Source organism: Glarea lozoyensis, assembly GCF_000409485.1.
Source record: "Glarea lozoyensis ATCC 20868 chromosome Unknown GLAREA11, whole genome shotgun sequence".
NCBI classification, from domain to species: domain Eukaryota; kingdom Fungi; phylum Ascomycota; class Leotiomycetes; order Helotiales; family Helotiaceae; genus Glarea; species Glarea lozoyensis.
The window spans coordinates 828,342-842,923 of NW_007360985.1; the positions used below are offsets into that span (position 1 = coordinate 828,342).

Sequence of the window (14,582 nt, forward strand, 5' to 3'; positions counted from 1 at the left end):
GGCAGAGATACTCAAAAACACCACAATATAACCTTCAATCCAATAAACATTCTCCTATCTTTGATACAAATCCCCCCTCCGCTAACATCCATAACCAACATCCCCAATCCCCGATGGCTCTCCCCAGATCAGAATACCTCTCCTCCACCTGGCGCGATGGAATCTTCGGTAAGACCCTCACCTCCTCCTGTTATATAAACCTAACTCTTCTATCAGACAATAAAGTCGTATTCTGCACCGGCGGCGGCGGAACCATATGTTCAGCGCAAGTCCGGGCACTCGTGCATCTCGGCGCAAACGCCTGCATCTTAGGACGTAATGTCGAGAAGACAGAGAAAATGGCACAGAGCATTGCTACTGCGCGGAAAGGGGCGAAGGTGATTGGGATTGGTGGGGCGGATGTGAGGAGTATTGAGAGTCTGGAAAAGGCTGTGGAGAGGTGTGTGAGGGAGCTGGGTGGCATTGATTATGTGATGTATGTCTCTCTCTGCCGATACAAAGATACAATACTGATGGACTATGAAGTGCTGGGGCAGCAGGCAATTTCTTGTCTCCCATCGCCGGACTGTCGGCGAATGCGTTTAAAACAGTCATGGACATCGATACACTCGGTTCGTACAACACGCTGAAAGCTACGATCCCCTACCTCATCGAGTCCGTAAAGAAAAATCCGAATACCGGGACGAATACATCAACAGGCGGCAGAATCCTGTTCATATCAGCGGCGTTCCACTATACGGGGATGCCGTTACAGACACATGCTGCGGCTGCGAAGGCGGGGGTCGATGCTATCATGGCGGGGACTGCGTTGGAGTATGGTCCGTATGGGATTACTAGTAATGTTATCACACCTGGACCTAGTAAGTTGACCTCTTCCCCTGATTTTATACTTCCAATATATCTAACACCCTATCCAGTCGCCGGCACAGAAGGCATGGCCCGTCTCGGCGACCCGAAATCCGAAGCCACCGGCGCAGCACAGCGGAAAAATCCATTAGGTCGCTACGGAACAGTCAAGGAGATCGCAGATGGAACGGTGTATCTGTTTGCGGACACGGGGAGCTATGTTAATGGCGAGGTGCTGGTTATTGATGGTGGTGGATGGAGGTCTACGGGTGCTTTTGATGGAGAGAAGACTTATCCAGATTATTTGCTTGATGGGACTTTTACGAAGAAGGCGAAATTGTGAGGGGGATAGAGCGGGCGTTTTGGTTGGGATGGCTGATATGAAAATTGTAAAGATTTAGGGGTGGATGATTTGAGAAACTTGAAATGCTTTGTGGCTTTTCGGGTCGGTTCCAGTTGAAACTCAGGAGTCTACTAAATGATATAAGCTCAAATTATATCATCAAAGAAAGCGTGTAGGCGTTCTATCTCCCAAAACCCCCTTCGTGTCCCTGCGGGATGGTTTGCTATCACCCAGTGGTATTCTAAACACATACCAACGATTTTAACAATATAAGCTATATTTCATCTATAAGCCTCTCACAAGCCGAAATTTTCTCAATCCCTTGGTGCAAAATAAGCACCGAACTTATGCTTAATCATAGGTCAGGCTGACACCTAACCTGTCTTTCACGAAACGACTTTCGTGGAGGAGCTGGCTTTTGAGGAATCTTGAAGTGGTAGGAGAGCTGGAAGACGAGGGTACACCAGTCTTTGTCGACGTTTCGTTTTCTCAAGAGTAGAGCTGATGTCGAAGTGATGGGAGAGCGTACTCTAGAAAAGAGACCTGTTGTAGCGTTATTGAACCACACAAACTGGGCTCTCACTATCAATACACCCAAAATCAACAACATACTTATCAGTTAATCCCTAAGTTCAGTGCCGTTGATATACTAACATCCCACATCCACCTCCATAACTAAATCTAATTTCTCTTTGATCTCGCTTAATACAAAGACCTACGACAAGGCGCTGGAGTGCCGATTTGTCAAGATCAAGGCCGGTTAAAGTGAGCAGGGAAATTGATGGGAAACTAGAGCAGGTGAATATACCGTGAGGGATGCCGTTAAAGCAAGGTAGTATTGATGCTACAAGACTCGATATAAACAATCCAAGAAAATAAAACTACAACAGAAACAACGCCTAAAACCACACACACCTCTCCAAAATCCAATCCAACCTCCCTGAAACACCATTTCCTTCACCAAACCCCAAAGAACCGCTACATTCTAGCCCAGAACAAGACCCCCCAAAAGCAGTCCTACAAAATGAGAACAGATGAACTTCTAACCGAAACCAGCATGCCCACACACCCTATTTTCGATTTTACGTGATCTTGAGTTGTTTGAAATCACACGGCGAATGAGGAAGTTAATAGGTAAGTCTTGGTGTAGTGCTTCTCGCACAGCAAAACAGATGACATTTACTTTGCTTGGATGGATGTGGTGCTGGAGAGTTCAATGGTCTTCGGATTCTCTCAGGCGAGGGTGAGCTGAACCAGTATGTCCTAAATAGGGTTACGTGTTCGAGAAGAAGATGCTACAAGGTTTATGTACAATATCTGAGATAAATATAACGTAGATTTTTCTTTTGCTGCGTAAATTCCAACAACGCCAAATTATATTACACTCCGGTCCCAATGCAATCTACTCCCCCAAATATCATATCTTCCCCATCCGTATCTCTCAAACCCCATTTCCATTTCACCAAGTCACCTTCTCATCTCATCCCACCTCAACCCCACACCAATCTCCCAAATAGTTTTACAAACACATCTTACTGCTTTTTTGTTTCACTCCTCATCCTCAATCTCCTCCCTAACTTGTCTCTCTACAAAAGTACATTAGCCCATCTCTCCACCATCACAAAATGAAGAAAGGAAGACCCACCCCAGATCCTCCCCGCGGACTTCAAAATAATCTCCACCTTCGCCTTCAACTTGCGGATATACTTCTCTTCACTCTCGGCATCCAGACGTGGTTTTTTCGGTTGTGCCTAACATATTCTCCCAGTCAGTACGCCGTCATTCACTAGACAACCAGCCGCCATCCAGAAGACATGAATAAACGAATGATACCTTGAGAGGAATGAAACGTACCATGATCAAAACCGGCAACAAATCCTTAACATCCGCCGCCGCAACCGCAGCGACTGTTTTAAACCCATTTTCCCAAAATATTCTCGCAGTACGACTTTTCACATACGTGATCTCCGCGAGGGCGAGAAGATCGGATTTCGCACCTATACTTCATCAGCACAATGCCCCTTCCATAGCCAACCCCTCATCCCTATTCCCACCCCAAGACACCAAAAGACAAAAGACAAAAGCACTTACCAGCCTTCAGCCTCTCCTCATAATGCCCCAAGACCGCCGCAAGCGCCCCCCACCCCATCGTCCCACAAAACCTGACCATGCCCGCCGCAAATCCATGACACGTCTGCGCCAGGTTCTGGATGATGCCGCGGGGGAGATCGTATTTGCGGGCGACCTGGGAGATGGGCATTTCGTTGCTGAGGTCGCGGAGTTGGAGGGCCGTGTAGAAGCGTTTGTAGATGCGCGCGAGGTTTATTTCGGCGAGGGTAGTTTCTTTTAGGGTTGCGCCGTTGGCCCTGTGGCTGTTAGAGGGAGGGAAATGGGGAAGGGGGCGATGAGAGATACATTTTGTTTATGGTGAGAGGGTTGAGGCCGAGGAAGGTAAGGACGCGGAGGTTGCTTTCTGATAGGTGGTCGATTTCTTTGAGGAAAATTTTCCACTGGGTGGTGTTAGTAGCGGGTCGTGGAACACCGCAATACCAAAGCTGGAGTAGGACAAGTTGAGAGGAAGAAAAAGGATGGACATACGTTTACTTTCGAAGTTGTCACCTGCACCGGCGTAAACGTATAAAAAGCATGCATATCGCCGTCCAACACGAAAGCTTCGAGCGCTCGTTTCAACTCTTTATGTACGAAAAGCCCATCTTCTGGGGCTAATAATGATGCAACAACAGCCTGACCAATAAGTGTAGCTTCATAAACTCCATCCATGGGACTGCTGACCAAATCTGTTTCTATGAGATCATCTAGGGTGCTTCTAATTGTAGCAGAAAGCTCATTTCGATCAGACGTCTGATATAACAGGGTTTTTTTGATGTAATTGTCAATTGACTCGTCACTGGTTGCCAGTTGTGTTACAATAACTTCCAGTAAGGCTCTGTTGCATCATTAGTACAATCAAAAGTCCGGCTGGTACATTTGCGACAATCACCTTTTGATGCCGCGCTTCCCTGGAACTAGACAACTTTCAACACTAGGAATGTCGGCCTCCATAAGCTCAGCTACTGCTTCTAAATCAGACTTCTGACAGCATAAGTATGTTTCACCAATCTCGTCCTTCCCTTTTCGACCAGCTCTGCCCCTCATCTGACGTCTAAGGAATTAGCATAATGACTTTGGCTAATGAGAAGTTACTAACAGCATTGAAGGTCCAACGAGATCCGCTCCCATCCGTGCTCCATGTAATATGACTCTTCTAGCTGGAAGGTTGATACCAGCCGCCAGACTACAGGTTGCAACGATGACTTTAAGAACACCCTCATCGTATGCTGCCGCGACCAGATCTCGCTCTTCAGTGGTCAGACCAGCATCTAAGAATGAGTCAGTATGTATCAGAACCTCTCAGCTAGTAAAAGACTCACGGTGAAACGCGACGCCCACCGGTATAGTCTTTTCGAGTACTGAGTCTAAGCCAATGGTCAAACTCCGCAAGTCACTAAGTAACTCTTCTCGCTTATCAACGATATCAATATTTAGTTCCTCTGGGCGAGGCATCACCCTGCTAATCAATTGAGCGTCTGTTTCGCAACCCACACGGCTGCTACAGAAAACAAGAGCGCCATAACCCGCACTGGCAGTCTCATATGCAAGAGAAACAACGGCATTTACCAAAGAGCTACCAAACTCTGGGTGCTCTGAGGGTACGATTACCCTAGTAGCTTCCGGTCTCATTTGAGAAGAAACCTGGGTCCGCTGGCTTTGTAAATTGAGTTGAGTAGCTGTCTTATAAAAACTGCTTGATGATGAAGCGTTATAAACATTATTATCAAAAACAAGGTACTCTTCAACAGGCACGGGTCGGTATCTGGATATATAGAACCTAGCATTATCAAGCCATTTTGCTAACAGTTCAGCATTCTATAGCGGAATAGTCAGAAAAGCAAGATACATTTGGTCCGATTATGACCTACATTTAAGGTAGCGCTCATGCCTATTATCTGATCTGTACGTCAGTATCCATACACTGTACGCATTCCAAGTGGAAGGATGTAAATCATTTCATATGTGTTTAACAACGACTTCAGACTCACTTGTACACTTTGGTCCAGACATAAAAGTTTCGTGGCCATCAATTCCAGTATGTAACCCCTGCCCTCATCATCAAGCATATGTAATTCGTCCATCACGACAACGGCCAGATTTCCAACCGACCAGTCACCAATTGCTGCATTAATCAATAAGTTTGCCTGTCAAAAGTTGGCGGTGATCCCCGAAAGCGTATGTCAGCCTACCCTTTCAATCGTGCAAACCGCAATGTCGAGGTCGGCCCATGCCAGATTTGACTTGCTACCACCAAAAAACCCAACGACTCTGACAGATTCTTCGTCTCCACGCTTGCTCCACATTGGGTTCTGTTTTTCAGGGTATGGTTTCTCGGCCACCTTTTTGGTGATGCCGGAAACCACTTGTCGCAACCATCGCAATTTCTCTTGAACGAGAGCAACATACGGTAAAACCAAAATTGCCTTTTTGCCTGGGTTTTCGACTATCTTCTTGATCATCAGGACATCTGCGACCAAAGATTTGCCGCCACCGGTTGGAGCAGTATAGACGAGATTTTGCTCTCCGTCTAGCGCGCCGCTCTTCAACAGGCAGTCTGACTGCCATGGATAGATAGACCTGACACCTAAGCTAGCCAGGTTATCTACCAATTGTTTGGGAAGCCCGTAAGCTCGGTGCGATAAACTCAGGTATGGGTTTGAGGTCGGAGCAGGCGTTAGAGCCAGATGCCGACGCTGAGAATACTCGGTTGGTCCATGAGTTTGAAGTCGGGTGTGTATCACACTCGCTTTCAGAGGGTCAAGACACCTATGCAAAGTTGGACGGCGAAATTCCGATTTCTTTGCAACATCTCCTACAGCAGATTGCGCAGATGCTTCTGACTTTTCATGGTATTCGTCAAAGGTTCTTTTTTGGCCGACATGGCTGATTGTTGTCTGAGCCGTTTTGGTTGCATCAACACTTGTCTTGTGGAAAATTCCAGATATTCTTGCGGCGGTTCTGGCATCCATTGCGGCTTTCCATGCGTCACCCGTCACCGGATATGGTTGAGACGGTGTACCTTGGGTACAAGCGCGAGCAACAGGATAATTATGTCAGGATACAGCATTGCAGAGCCTTGGTGTAGCGATGAGGTGCAAAGTGCGAAGCAATTGGAATGCCCATATACTAGGAGCAGTTAGATTCTCTAGATTCTCTAGCATGCCCTGTTGTGTTGTCGAAGTGGAATTGACGCGATCAAACACGACCTCACGGATCGCGGTGTGACTTTTCGAGGTCCGAATTGCAGGGGAACAGCAACCGAGGATCTGGTCTGGCCAGAGTTCCGGCCTACTTTCCTGAACCAGACGAGCTAGAAGTGTGACACGTTGCAAGGCGAAATAATGGTTGAGATGTTGGCAATATGACGATGGAAGGATTGCTGCGAAACGAGGTTATTCGAGGTTATTCATCACCATCACCATCACCTGCGGCGGATTCTCCCATGTGTGGTGCTCCTGTCAAGGCACAAGGAGGAGGAGGGAGGACAGGGGACGACCAGGGACCAGAGGCGACGGACCAGATGTTCGTCGTTCTCCACAGGGGCAGCCCGTTTTGGCATGTGGCCAATCACACGTGCAGCTGGGCTAGCAAATCTTCGCAGCTCCAAAAGCGCCGCCCGCATTGCAGCCCCGGCAAACTCTACGACATCCTTATTCACCCCACCAAAATCGAGACAAAGCCGGTCGCCCACTTGACGCTTCTCTGCAGTCGGTCAATATCATTCTCAGATTTCCAGCTTCTCAGGATGAAGGAGTGGTATTTTGAATATTCTATGTTGACCAAATCCTCTATCTCGATCTCTATCTCCTTTGGCATATGCCACCGTTTCGCTTACGTCGCCTTTCTTCATCGTCACATCATGAAACGGAACAGAGTCAGCCAGCAGTGGATGAGCACAGCCTCGAAGAATATTTCGAATAACCTCAAATTTCCTGGCCTTTATGTTCATGGTGATGCCTGGGGCTTCTGGGAAAGCGACGTCGGCTTAGGATGTTGGTGAGGTTACCTGTGATCCTCAACTCGATATCGGGGGGAAGTCGACTGATCCGACGAACCTTAAACTGGAGCATTGAATATTTCGGAGGCATTTTCTAAGACTTTGGAGCCCAAACTCTATCATTCCTCCGCCCACGGTTGACCAATATGACCATCTTTTCATTTCTACGAGGCTCTTTGGTAGGGCAGAGTATAGACAAATGTCGGGGATGACCGAGGGTTCCGTTCAGTCATTTCTTCAAACACGTTGCAAAGGTACCTCGACAAGTCTTATCAAAGCAGACTACGGCTACAAAAAACTTCACATACAGCGAATTAGTGTGGATATCCTTTGCGTGATGGTAGCCTTTGCGTGTTCTGTCACTGATGAAATGTGACTACCTAAATGGCAAAGACCGGTTTCGTCAGCCACCGCTCTAACTACAAGCTAACCTTGGGAACTTTCAACTAAACGTCCCTCTCGCGAACAAAGATGCCCCTCAGCCATACTGGGTTTACGGACAGCATCAACATGTTGAATCTCGGCGAGTCAATAGACCATAGAGGTATTTAGCCAGAAGAAGTGACACAACCCAAAGTGATTAAAACGACCAAAAGCACTCAACTAGATGGATTTTGATGTAAGAGTAAGAAATTGCTGCCTAGCTACTTCCGCCGCCCTCACTCTCCCCAGCTTCTGAGCCTTCTGCCATCACCGTCGGCGCTATCGACTCAGCCGATACTTGTGCTTCCTTCTCTAACAAGGATGTTACTGGCTCTACATACGTGTTTGCTGCTTCTTGACCAATTCTAGATAAGATAAGGATCCAAGCAGTTTAGAGTACGCCTCGCTACACCTCTTACCGTCGCAGTCTTCAGCTTCAACAACAACAGTCACTCCTAGCTCGGCTCCTACAAAGATCCCGATCTGTGTTGAAAAACTGCAATTAGAATATTTGTCTTCTTTATCAACCTCAATAAAGCTTTCGACATAAGGTTCACGGTAAGATTATACGATACTACCTATAAAGTCCAAACATCATAAGAAAGTAGCTAATATACATTCGAATAGTTATGGAGCCCACAACTGTTTCAGGCTCATACATCGAGCGCTTTCCCATCGAGATAAGGCATCGAATCTATGACTTTATACTCGCACTTAACAACAAAAGTGAGGTTAAGGAAATGATGGATGAATTTATGGCCGCCAAAAACAATGAGGACGCGCTCATGGAATATGAGGACGATCAGATGGAAAATGAGGACGATCAGATGGATAGTGAGGACGATCAGATGGACAATGATGATAGTAGCGCGAAATCATCAGAAGAAGATGAGAGTGATGGGGAATCGGCCACAGAGGCCGAGATTGAGGAAGCCATCAACATTTGGCGCATTCGCACACAACGGAAGAAGCCCGGTGTGTTCAGATTTACGCTGAAGAACAGCAGAGGAGACCTCATGGACGGCGTCCATTTGACATATGAAAGGGTCGCTATCTCATCCGAAACAAATTTCTTCTCTCAACCTATCATGCTAGTGAGCAAGAAGATATCAATAGAAATTCTCACTTTAGTCGCACCGACTAGAATGTTCTACGCGGTAGATCCACGGGAGCTCGACCTTTTTGCTCAAAAGCTAAACGATTACTACAATGTCTTGGGCCCAACAGCACTCCAACTACAAACGCCGTTTCTTCCGCTAAGCTTTGAAGTAAACATGGACCCAGGGCACAGATTATTAGACAACGAGTGGTCTACATGTGTAGGGGCACACGGATATGGTCTATTGTGGCACTTTGAACAGTGGTTCGTCGCCTTAGAGAAGTTGCGGTTGAATGAACGGATTCTGTTAACGTTCACCAAGATATGGAGGGACTTTCGTACATTGCGGAGATTATCAATCAAATATGAGCTATCGACAAACAAGGCAGTCCTGTGTAGATTTGACCCTCAAGATACCCCATATGCCGATTGGGAATTCTGCTGTCGTCAAACGGAGGCCGCTGTTGCAAACACTACGCATCCTAGCTCATTCAATCTATCTCAAAAAGAAGTGTCGAGGCTGGAAGAACACGGCTGTCGCGGGTTCTTTAGGAGGCTAGGAAAACCATATCATTGGGAGTTGTACGATCGTTACGATCACATTACTTCCGAGACTTCATACGACGACGGGTATGACTCGGAGAGGGACCTCTGGAGCGGGTGGGAGTGGTACTGATAGGATCTCTGAGCTAGGCATTAGAAATATTTGGACGCCGTCTATATCGGAGCTATTTTGCTACAAAGCAAGATTTATCCTCTGGAGACGTGGTGGAGCGCAGCACTAATAAGAATATTGAGCATAGGAGTCGATTTGAAATTTTCACATGTCAGGAAGCCAGCCATGCGAGGATCGAGGGGCTGGCGTTTCGGGCCAACTTGAACATCACAGTATCAAAAGCAATATAATACCACTTGAATTACAGTAATGAATCTTTGATCGTAGGCGTGAGGGTATTTCTGGTATTTTGGGCAGAAGGGACAGTAGTCACAATACCATTCTTTTGTCTCTCCACCCCTTGAAATTATCGCTTACCTATGTAACATCCTATTCGCGAGCCCTGGCTAATATCCCAACTTTAACGAACAATGAAATAGATCAACCCTGTATAATGGGAACACATACAAGGCATCATTCATGCATAGTATTGACAACAGAATGTCAAGTCTTTAATTGCTTCTCGGATTGTGATGCTAGACTTGAGTACTAAACTAAAAGGTATTGCTACCGATGTAATATGAAAACTATGAAGGACAATTCTTGAATGCTTTCAATATGCGAAGAGATGATACCTAGTCATCCATGATCCAACTCATCAAAATCCACTAAGACCATCGAAGGTTTTGGGCACCTCGCCGTCTTTTCTCTCAATCTGCGCAACAATCCGTGAGTTGTGGTCGTGCTTTTCGTCTCTAGCGTTCATCTTGTGGCGGTCGAGCCAAGAGAGAATTAAGGATGCAGATAGCGGGCCAGAAGAGTGGTCTGAAGAAGAAGGTGGGCTGTCTGAAGGGCACGAGGATGACGAGGAGGGTTCTGTCAAAGCCGCGGGAGAGAAAGGGAATAGCGTGAGCGATAAGGAGGGTGATGTGAATAATGGGGACGTAGGAGAGGATGAAGCAGAGGATGAGATGGATGACAGCTCGGTCCTTGCCGCGCCCGTCGACAAAGGCCACGGAGCTCGAAGCAGCCCAGAGACTTTTCTTTGAGAGATGGTACGAGGGCGAAAAGGACGCCGTCAATTCTGTCACTAGGATAGCCCATGTCAGGGACGGAGACGCACGAACAAGATCGTAGCTGGGGGTGGAAATCTATAGCAACACGGGAATAAAATAAACATGCGTTGTTCTTCGACTCAGCTCATATACTCATGCTATTGATGAATCTAGAGCAAGCCAGCCATCGAGCCTTAAAACCCATATAGTTCCTAGCCATCTGAGATGTGTGGCAACGTGACTGCGACCTGTCATGCAAGATATACATTATCATTAACGACGCCATTCTTGCGTATTCATGTATGCTTGCCTACACCCTTGTACGGGACCTTGACATCTGCCCAGGTGTACCGCAAGGCTCGGGAAGTGTCTACTTTGCTGTGACGTTTGGACGACGTCCTTTCTCGGGGTGAAATGAGACGTGGGAGACGCGCGAGCAATGTCTCGTTACCTTTTTGGGAGGAGAGCATTAGATATTTATCATGGCTGTTCGTTTTGTATTGAGCTACAACGGTGCTAATGATACGTATCTACATCTCCATGAAATTTGCTTTGACAGCAAGAAACGGCTAGAACTACCAGATCCCCAAAAATGATAAACGCGATACATGTCTACGTCTCCATGACATTTGCCTCGACAGCAAGAAACAGCAAAGATATCATTTGATCCTCAAGAAGAACATAAATATGCCACATACACGCCACAAGAGCACCAGCACTACAGTATCCCGTATTAGTTTCATCATGTACGCGGACGAAAGGTTATGTCCTTACCTTTTTGGTTTTTGTTTCATTCTGACCTCATACCATGGTTTGTTCCGCGTCTTCTTCAACGAATAGGGACGCATCGCCGGATTCTTGTCCTGGTTCTATACCTCGTGCTACCTTTCTTGCCTCTTCCATACTAAGGCCATGTCCATTGGGGGCTCTCAGGTGTCTTAACAGATGCGACAGCCCATTAAACAATATGCTGTGGCAAGATGACAGGCCAATACCAATGGGACATGCCTGCGGCTGAAAAGGACGAACCCGCTTGAATTCCTCTAGCATGTAGCGCTCCCGGTCCTTTACAGACGCCAAACCATGTATGCTCTTGAGATGACGAGTATAAGAAGTCCACTGTCCGAATAGAGTTTCCGACTTGCATCCCTCAAAGGTGCACCGCATAGGTGGCGTGATAGGTCGATGGTTGTTCATCTCGTGAGCTTCAAGAGCCTGTGCAGTCAGGAAGATTCGATCGCTGGTGCAATCTGGCGCCGTACACTTCCTCGGTTCAAAAGATTTATTGTGATACTTTAATATATGCGATTGTAAAGACTTTTGACTCGACACTTTTGTATCGCAACCCTTGTAGTGGCAGCTGATCGTCCGCTCTTTTTTCGTCATCGGCTTCTCCAAAGTACAGGCCACTTGATGTTGTCTGAGTCCATCCTCAACTATGCTGCTGTAATTCTTGCAAAAGCCACAGTGAAAAACATGCGGGGTAGGGGCGTCTCTTGAGTTTCCGGTGGGACATAGGACCGACAAGAGTTGATGGTCGGTCGCAGCAGACCGCCCCTCGATATTGCTGTTTCGAAAAATGTTGATTTTAGACAATGCCTCCACGAACGCTCGGCCATCGAGCTCCAGCAAGGATTTCTGGGCAGAGCTGTCGCTCCGCGCTGCACATTCAAGAAGGATATCCATCCCCAAGATCTCCTCATCCTCCCCTATGGCTTCATCGTCACCGTACACCAAGGCAGAGAGTGTTGACACGGCGGCATCAGTTTCCACATCCACGTCAACGCCGTCTTGATTTCCATAAGACGTGAGACGGGGGTCAATGAGAGACTCCAACGTATTGCCGACAGATGACGAAGGACTTTCGGAGGTTGGCTTTGGAGCTGAAGCCGTAGGGGTAGGCAGCATTAGTAGACGTGGAGAGGACATGGTGTGAGATTTGGACGGCGTCTTGTCGGCATTTCTCTCCGACTCGATGAATGCGGCAGCTCTCGATGACTTGAGCCGTCTGCCTGCCTTAACCCTCTCTGATCCCTTGGTGGCGTCGAGGTTGTTTTCCAGGCAGTAATCGTCAATCTCGTGGCCCTGGACTCGTTTCCTTTTGTATGCCTTCCCAACTATCGCCGTCTTCCTACTGACGGGTAGCTGCTCAGCTCGAGACGAATAAGACTCGTGCTCCACCCCACCCACATAGGCATCCGTAACGCCGCTTTGCAAGCTTTTTATAGAGTGCCCGCCGATAACAGCAACTTCTGTACTGGCGACACCTAGTGGGGGGGCGTCGGGGGCCCGCTTGATAGTCGCAAGGTCGCGAAATGCCCCGCGGCGAATATCATGAGACCTGATATCCGCCAGAATGCCGGCATTGAGCCCTAGCTCCTTGGTTGTTTGGTTCAATGAATTAGTGCCGTTCGAGGAGTCCCACAAGATAAAGCCAGATGAGATGTGGAGGCTGGGAATGACCGGACGATTCGGGAAAATCCATTGAACAGTGTTATCCACTCGCCGAGATGCTTGGTCAAAAGCATGATCAAGCGACAATATGTTCCCTGACCGGAGAGCTTGGATCAAGAGCAGCTTCACCGCGCAGATGATATTTAGCTCGGGGGCTCTCAAGACGGTGAGAGGTACCTCTCGATAGGTGTTTTTCTCTCGTCTGCGGACACTTGCATCAGCTTTGTGGAGAGTGAGTGGGTATTCAGATGCGCCTTACTTTTGATTCTTCTCGTACCTCAACAAGCATGAGACTTGGACGTCGTCTATCGTCGTCCAACCAGGTGGAAGTGTCATGACGATATCGCTCCATTGCATATACTCCGTCTCGTATCCCTTGGACCTACAGATTTCTCCTGCACGACAAGCGAGGGCCGACTGAAGGACGACAGACAGGGCTTTGTGAACGACAATGTCCCACGACCGATATCCGTTGTCGATCGCGTTTTGAAACCACGCTCTCACCATCTTCTCGACCAGGTATGTTCCCACCCAATGAAGCTCCTTTCGAGCCCTGCCTCGAACAAGTTTGCCTTCATCCGCGAGGGTATCAAAGACGGCGTCCAGCCTCGCCCTCTCATTCCTGGTCAAGGCGAATTTTGGGTAGTCAAACGTCAATGATGATATCAAAACGCGGATCCCAGCCTTCAAGGTCCTTTGGAGAGGAGCTGGCGAGTCAATCTCGCGACCCGATATGTGGTTGACGATGATATCAGTGAAGCGGGCAAGGTTGACGCCATCTGGCCCGTTTGTAGGATCAATCCTGGAATTCCATTGCTGTTAACACAAAAGTACATCCCCCCGATAACGACAGACGGGAGGTGCGGTGCCATATGAATTAGTGAGAGAGTGTCGATTGTGGGTGGGTGGGCTGGGCAATCGGAACGAACACCTCATCTGCAAGCAGCAAGACGACTGGCGGGGGAGTTCTCACTTACGATAAGCCGTGCACTGCAACATAGTTCGCGAAACGGTTACGCCAGATATGGCGTTTGTATTGACTTGAGGGTGCTCCTCTGACGTCTTCCAGTTTGGCAAGACGTTTCTTCGAGGAGACTCTGTCGTCAAAGCAGCTGTCTTTCATCGACGCCAGTGACTTCTTAGCGAGATGTGCATATCTGTTGCGGACCGGCGATATTTCTATATCGGATGAATTGAAGTCGTCCATATCCTATGCCCATGGAGGAGAACTTGTGGATGTAAAAGATGGTCGATCCTGTCCTGTCGATGTAAGTGTGGGGTGAGATGGGTCAGAGGCCAAGATGCAGAGGAGAGCCTCCTCTTTTATTGCAGCTTCTGGGTACCCTAGGTACTCGTTGTGTGCGCACTGTTGTGCAAGGAAGGAGCGAGCCTTTGAAGAGGACCCAACCGACGGCGATGATGCCACCTCGCTGTCAACCAGCGTTGAGAGCACTGCCTATGTAACATGTGGTTCGAGTCGCGGTTCCTAAGGTGTAGGTCATTTCTACCTCTATATGACCATGTACACTAGGTGCGCGAGTAGGGAACTTCCATAATCTTACGTGCTCATTTCGAGGGTGTAGCAAGGTTCATCTGGC

The 14,582-nt window shown here is 47.9% G+C and overlaps 4 protein-coding genes across 4 annotated transcripts; 2 read left to right on the forward strand and 2 right to left on the reverse strand.

Moving 5' to 3' along the window:
* Positions 1–113: 113 nt before the first annotated feature.
* On the forward strand, positions 114–1,189 carry GLAREA_11191 (NAD(P)-binding Rossmann-fold containing protein; the record flags this gene model as incomplete). The annotated part of the gene is made up of 4 exons (XM_008079380.1): positions 114–168; positions 217–475; positions 526–860; positions 918–1,189. The coding sequence occupies 4 exons, from the start codon at positions 114–116 to the stop codon at positions 1,187–1,189; spliced, it is 921 nt and encodes a 306-aa protein (XP_008077571.1).
* Positions 1,190–2,737: 1,548 nt separating this feature from the next.
* On the reverse strand, positions 2,738–6,270 carry GLAREA_11192 (P-loop containing nucleoside triphosphate hydrolase; the record flags this gene model as incomplete). Its single annotated transcript, XM_008079381.1, has 12 exons — positions 2,738–2,775; positions 2,835–2,940; positions 3,044–3,186; positions 3,281–3,555; positions 3,605–3,699; positions 3,788–4,136; positions 4,191–4,352; positions 4,398–4,569; positions 4,621–5,116; positions 5,170–5,196; positions 5,290–5,445; positions 5,491–6,270. The coding sequence occupies 12 exons, from the start codon at positions 6,268–6,270 to the stop codon at positions 2,738–2,740; spliced, it is 2,799 nt and encodes a 932-aa protein (XP_008077572.1).
* A 1,499-nt stretch (positions 6,271–7,769) lies between these two features.
* GLAREA_11193 (uncharacterized protein) lies at positions 7,770–10,524 on the forward strand (the record flags this gene model as incomplete). The annotated part of the gene is made up of 4 exons (XM_008079382.1): positions 7,770–7,842; positions 8,349–9,450; positions 9,624–9,708; positions 10,159–10,524. The coding sequence occupies 4 exons, from the start codon at positions 7,770–7,772 to the stop codon at positions 10,522–10,524; spliced, it is 1,626 nt and encodes a 541-aa protein (XP_008077573.1).
* An 807-nt stretch (positions 10,525–11,331) lies between these two features.
* Positions 11,332–14,191, reverse strand: GLAREA_11194 (C2H2 and C2HC zinc finger; the record flags this gene model as incomplete). Its single annotated transcript, XM_008079383.1, has 3 exons — positions 11,332–13,186; positions 13,244–13,786; positions 13,962–14,191. 3 exons carry the CDS (start codon positions 14,189–14,191, stop codon positions 11,332–11,334), a joined length of 2,628 nt encoding a protein of 875 aa, XP_008077574.1.
* Between the last annotated feature and the right edge of the window lie 391 nt (positions 14,192–14,582).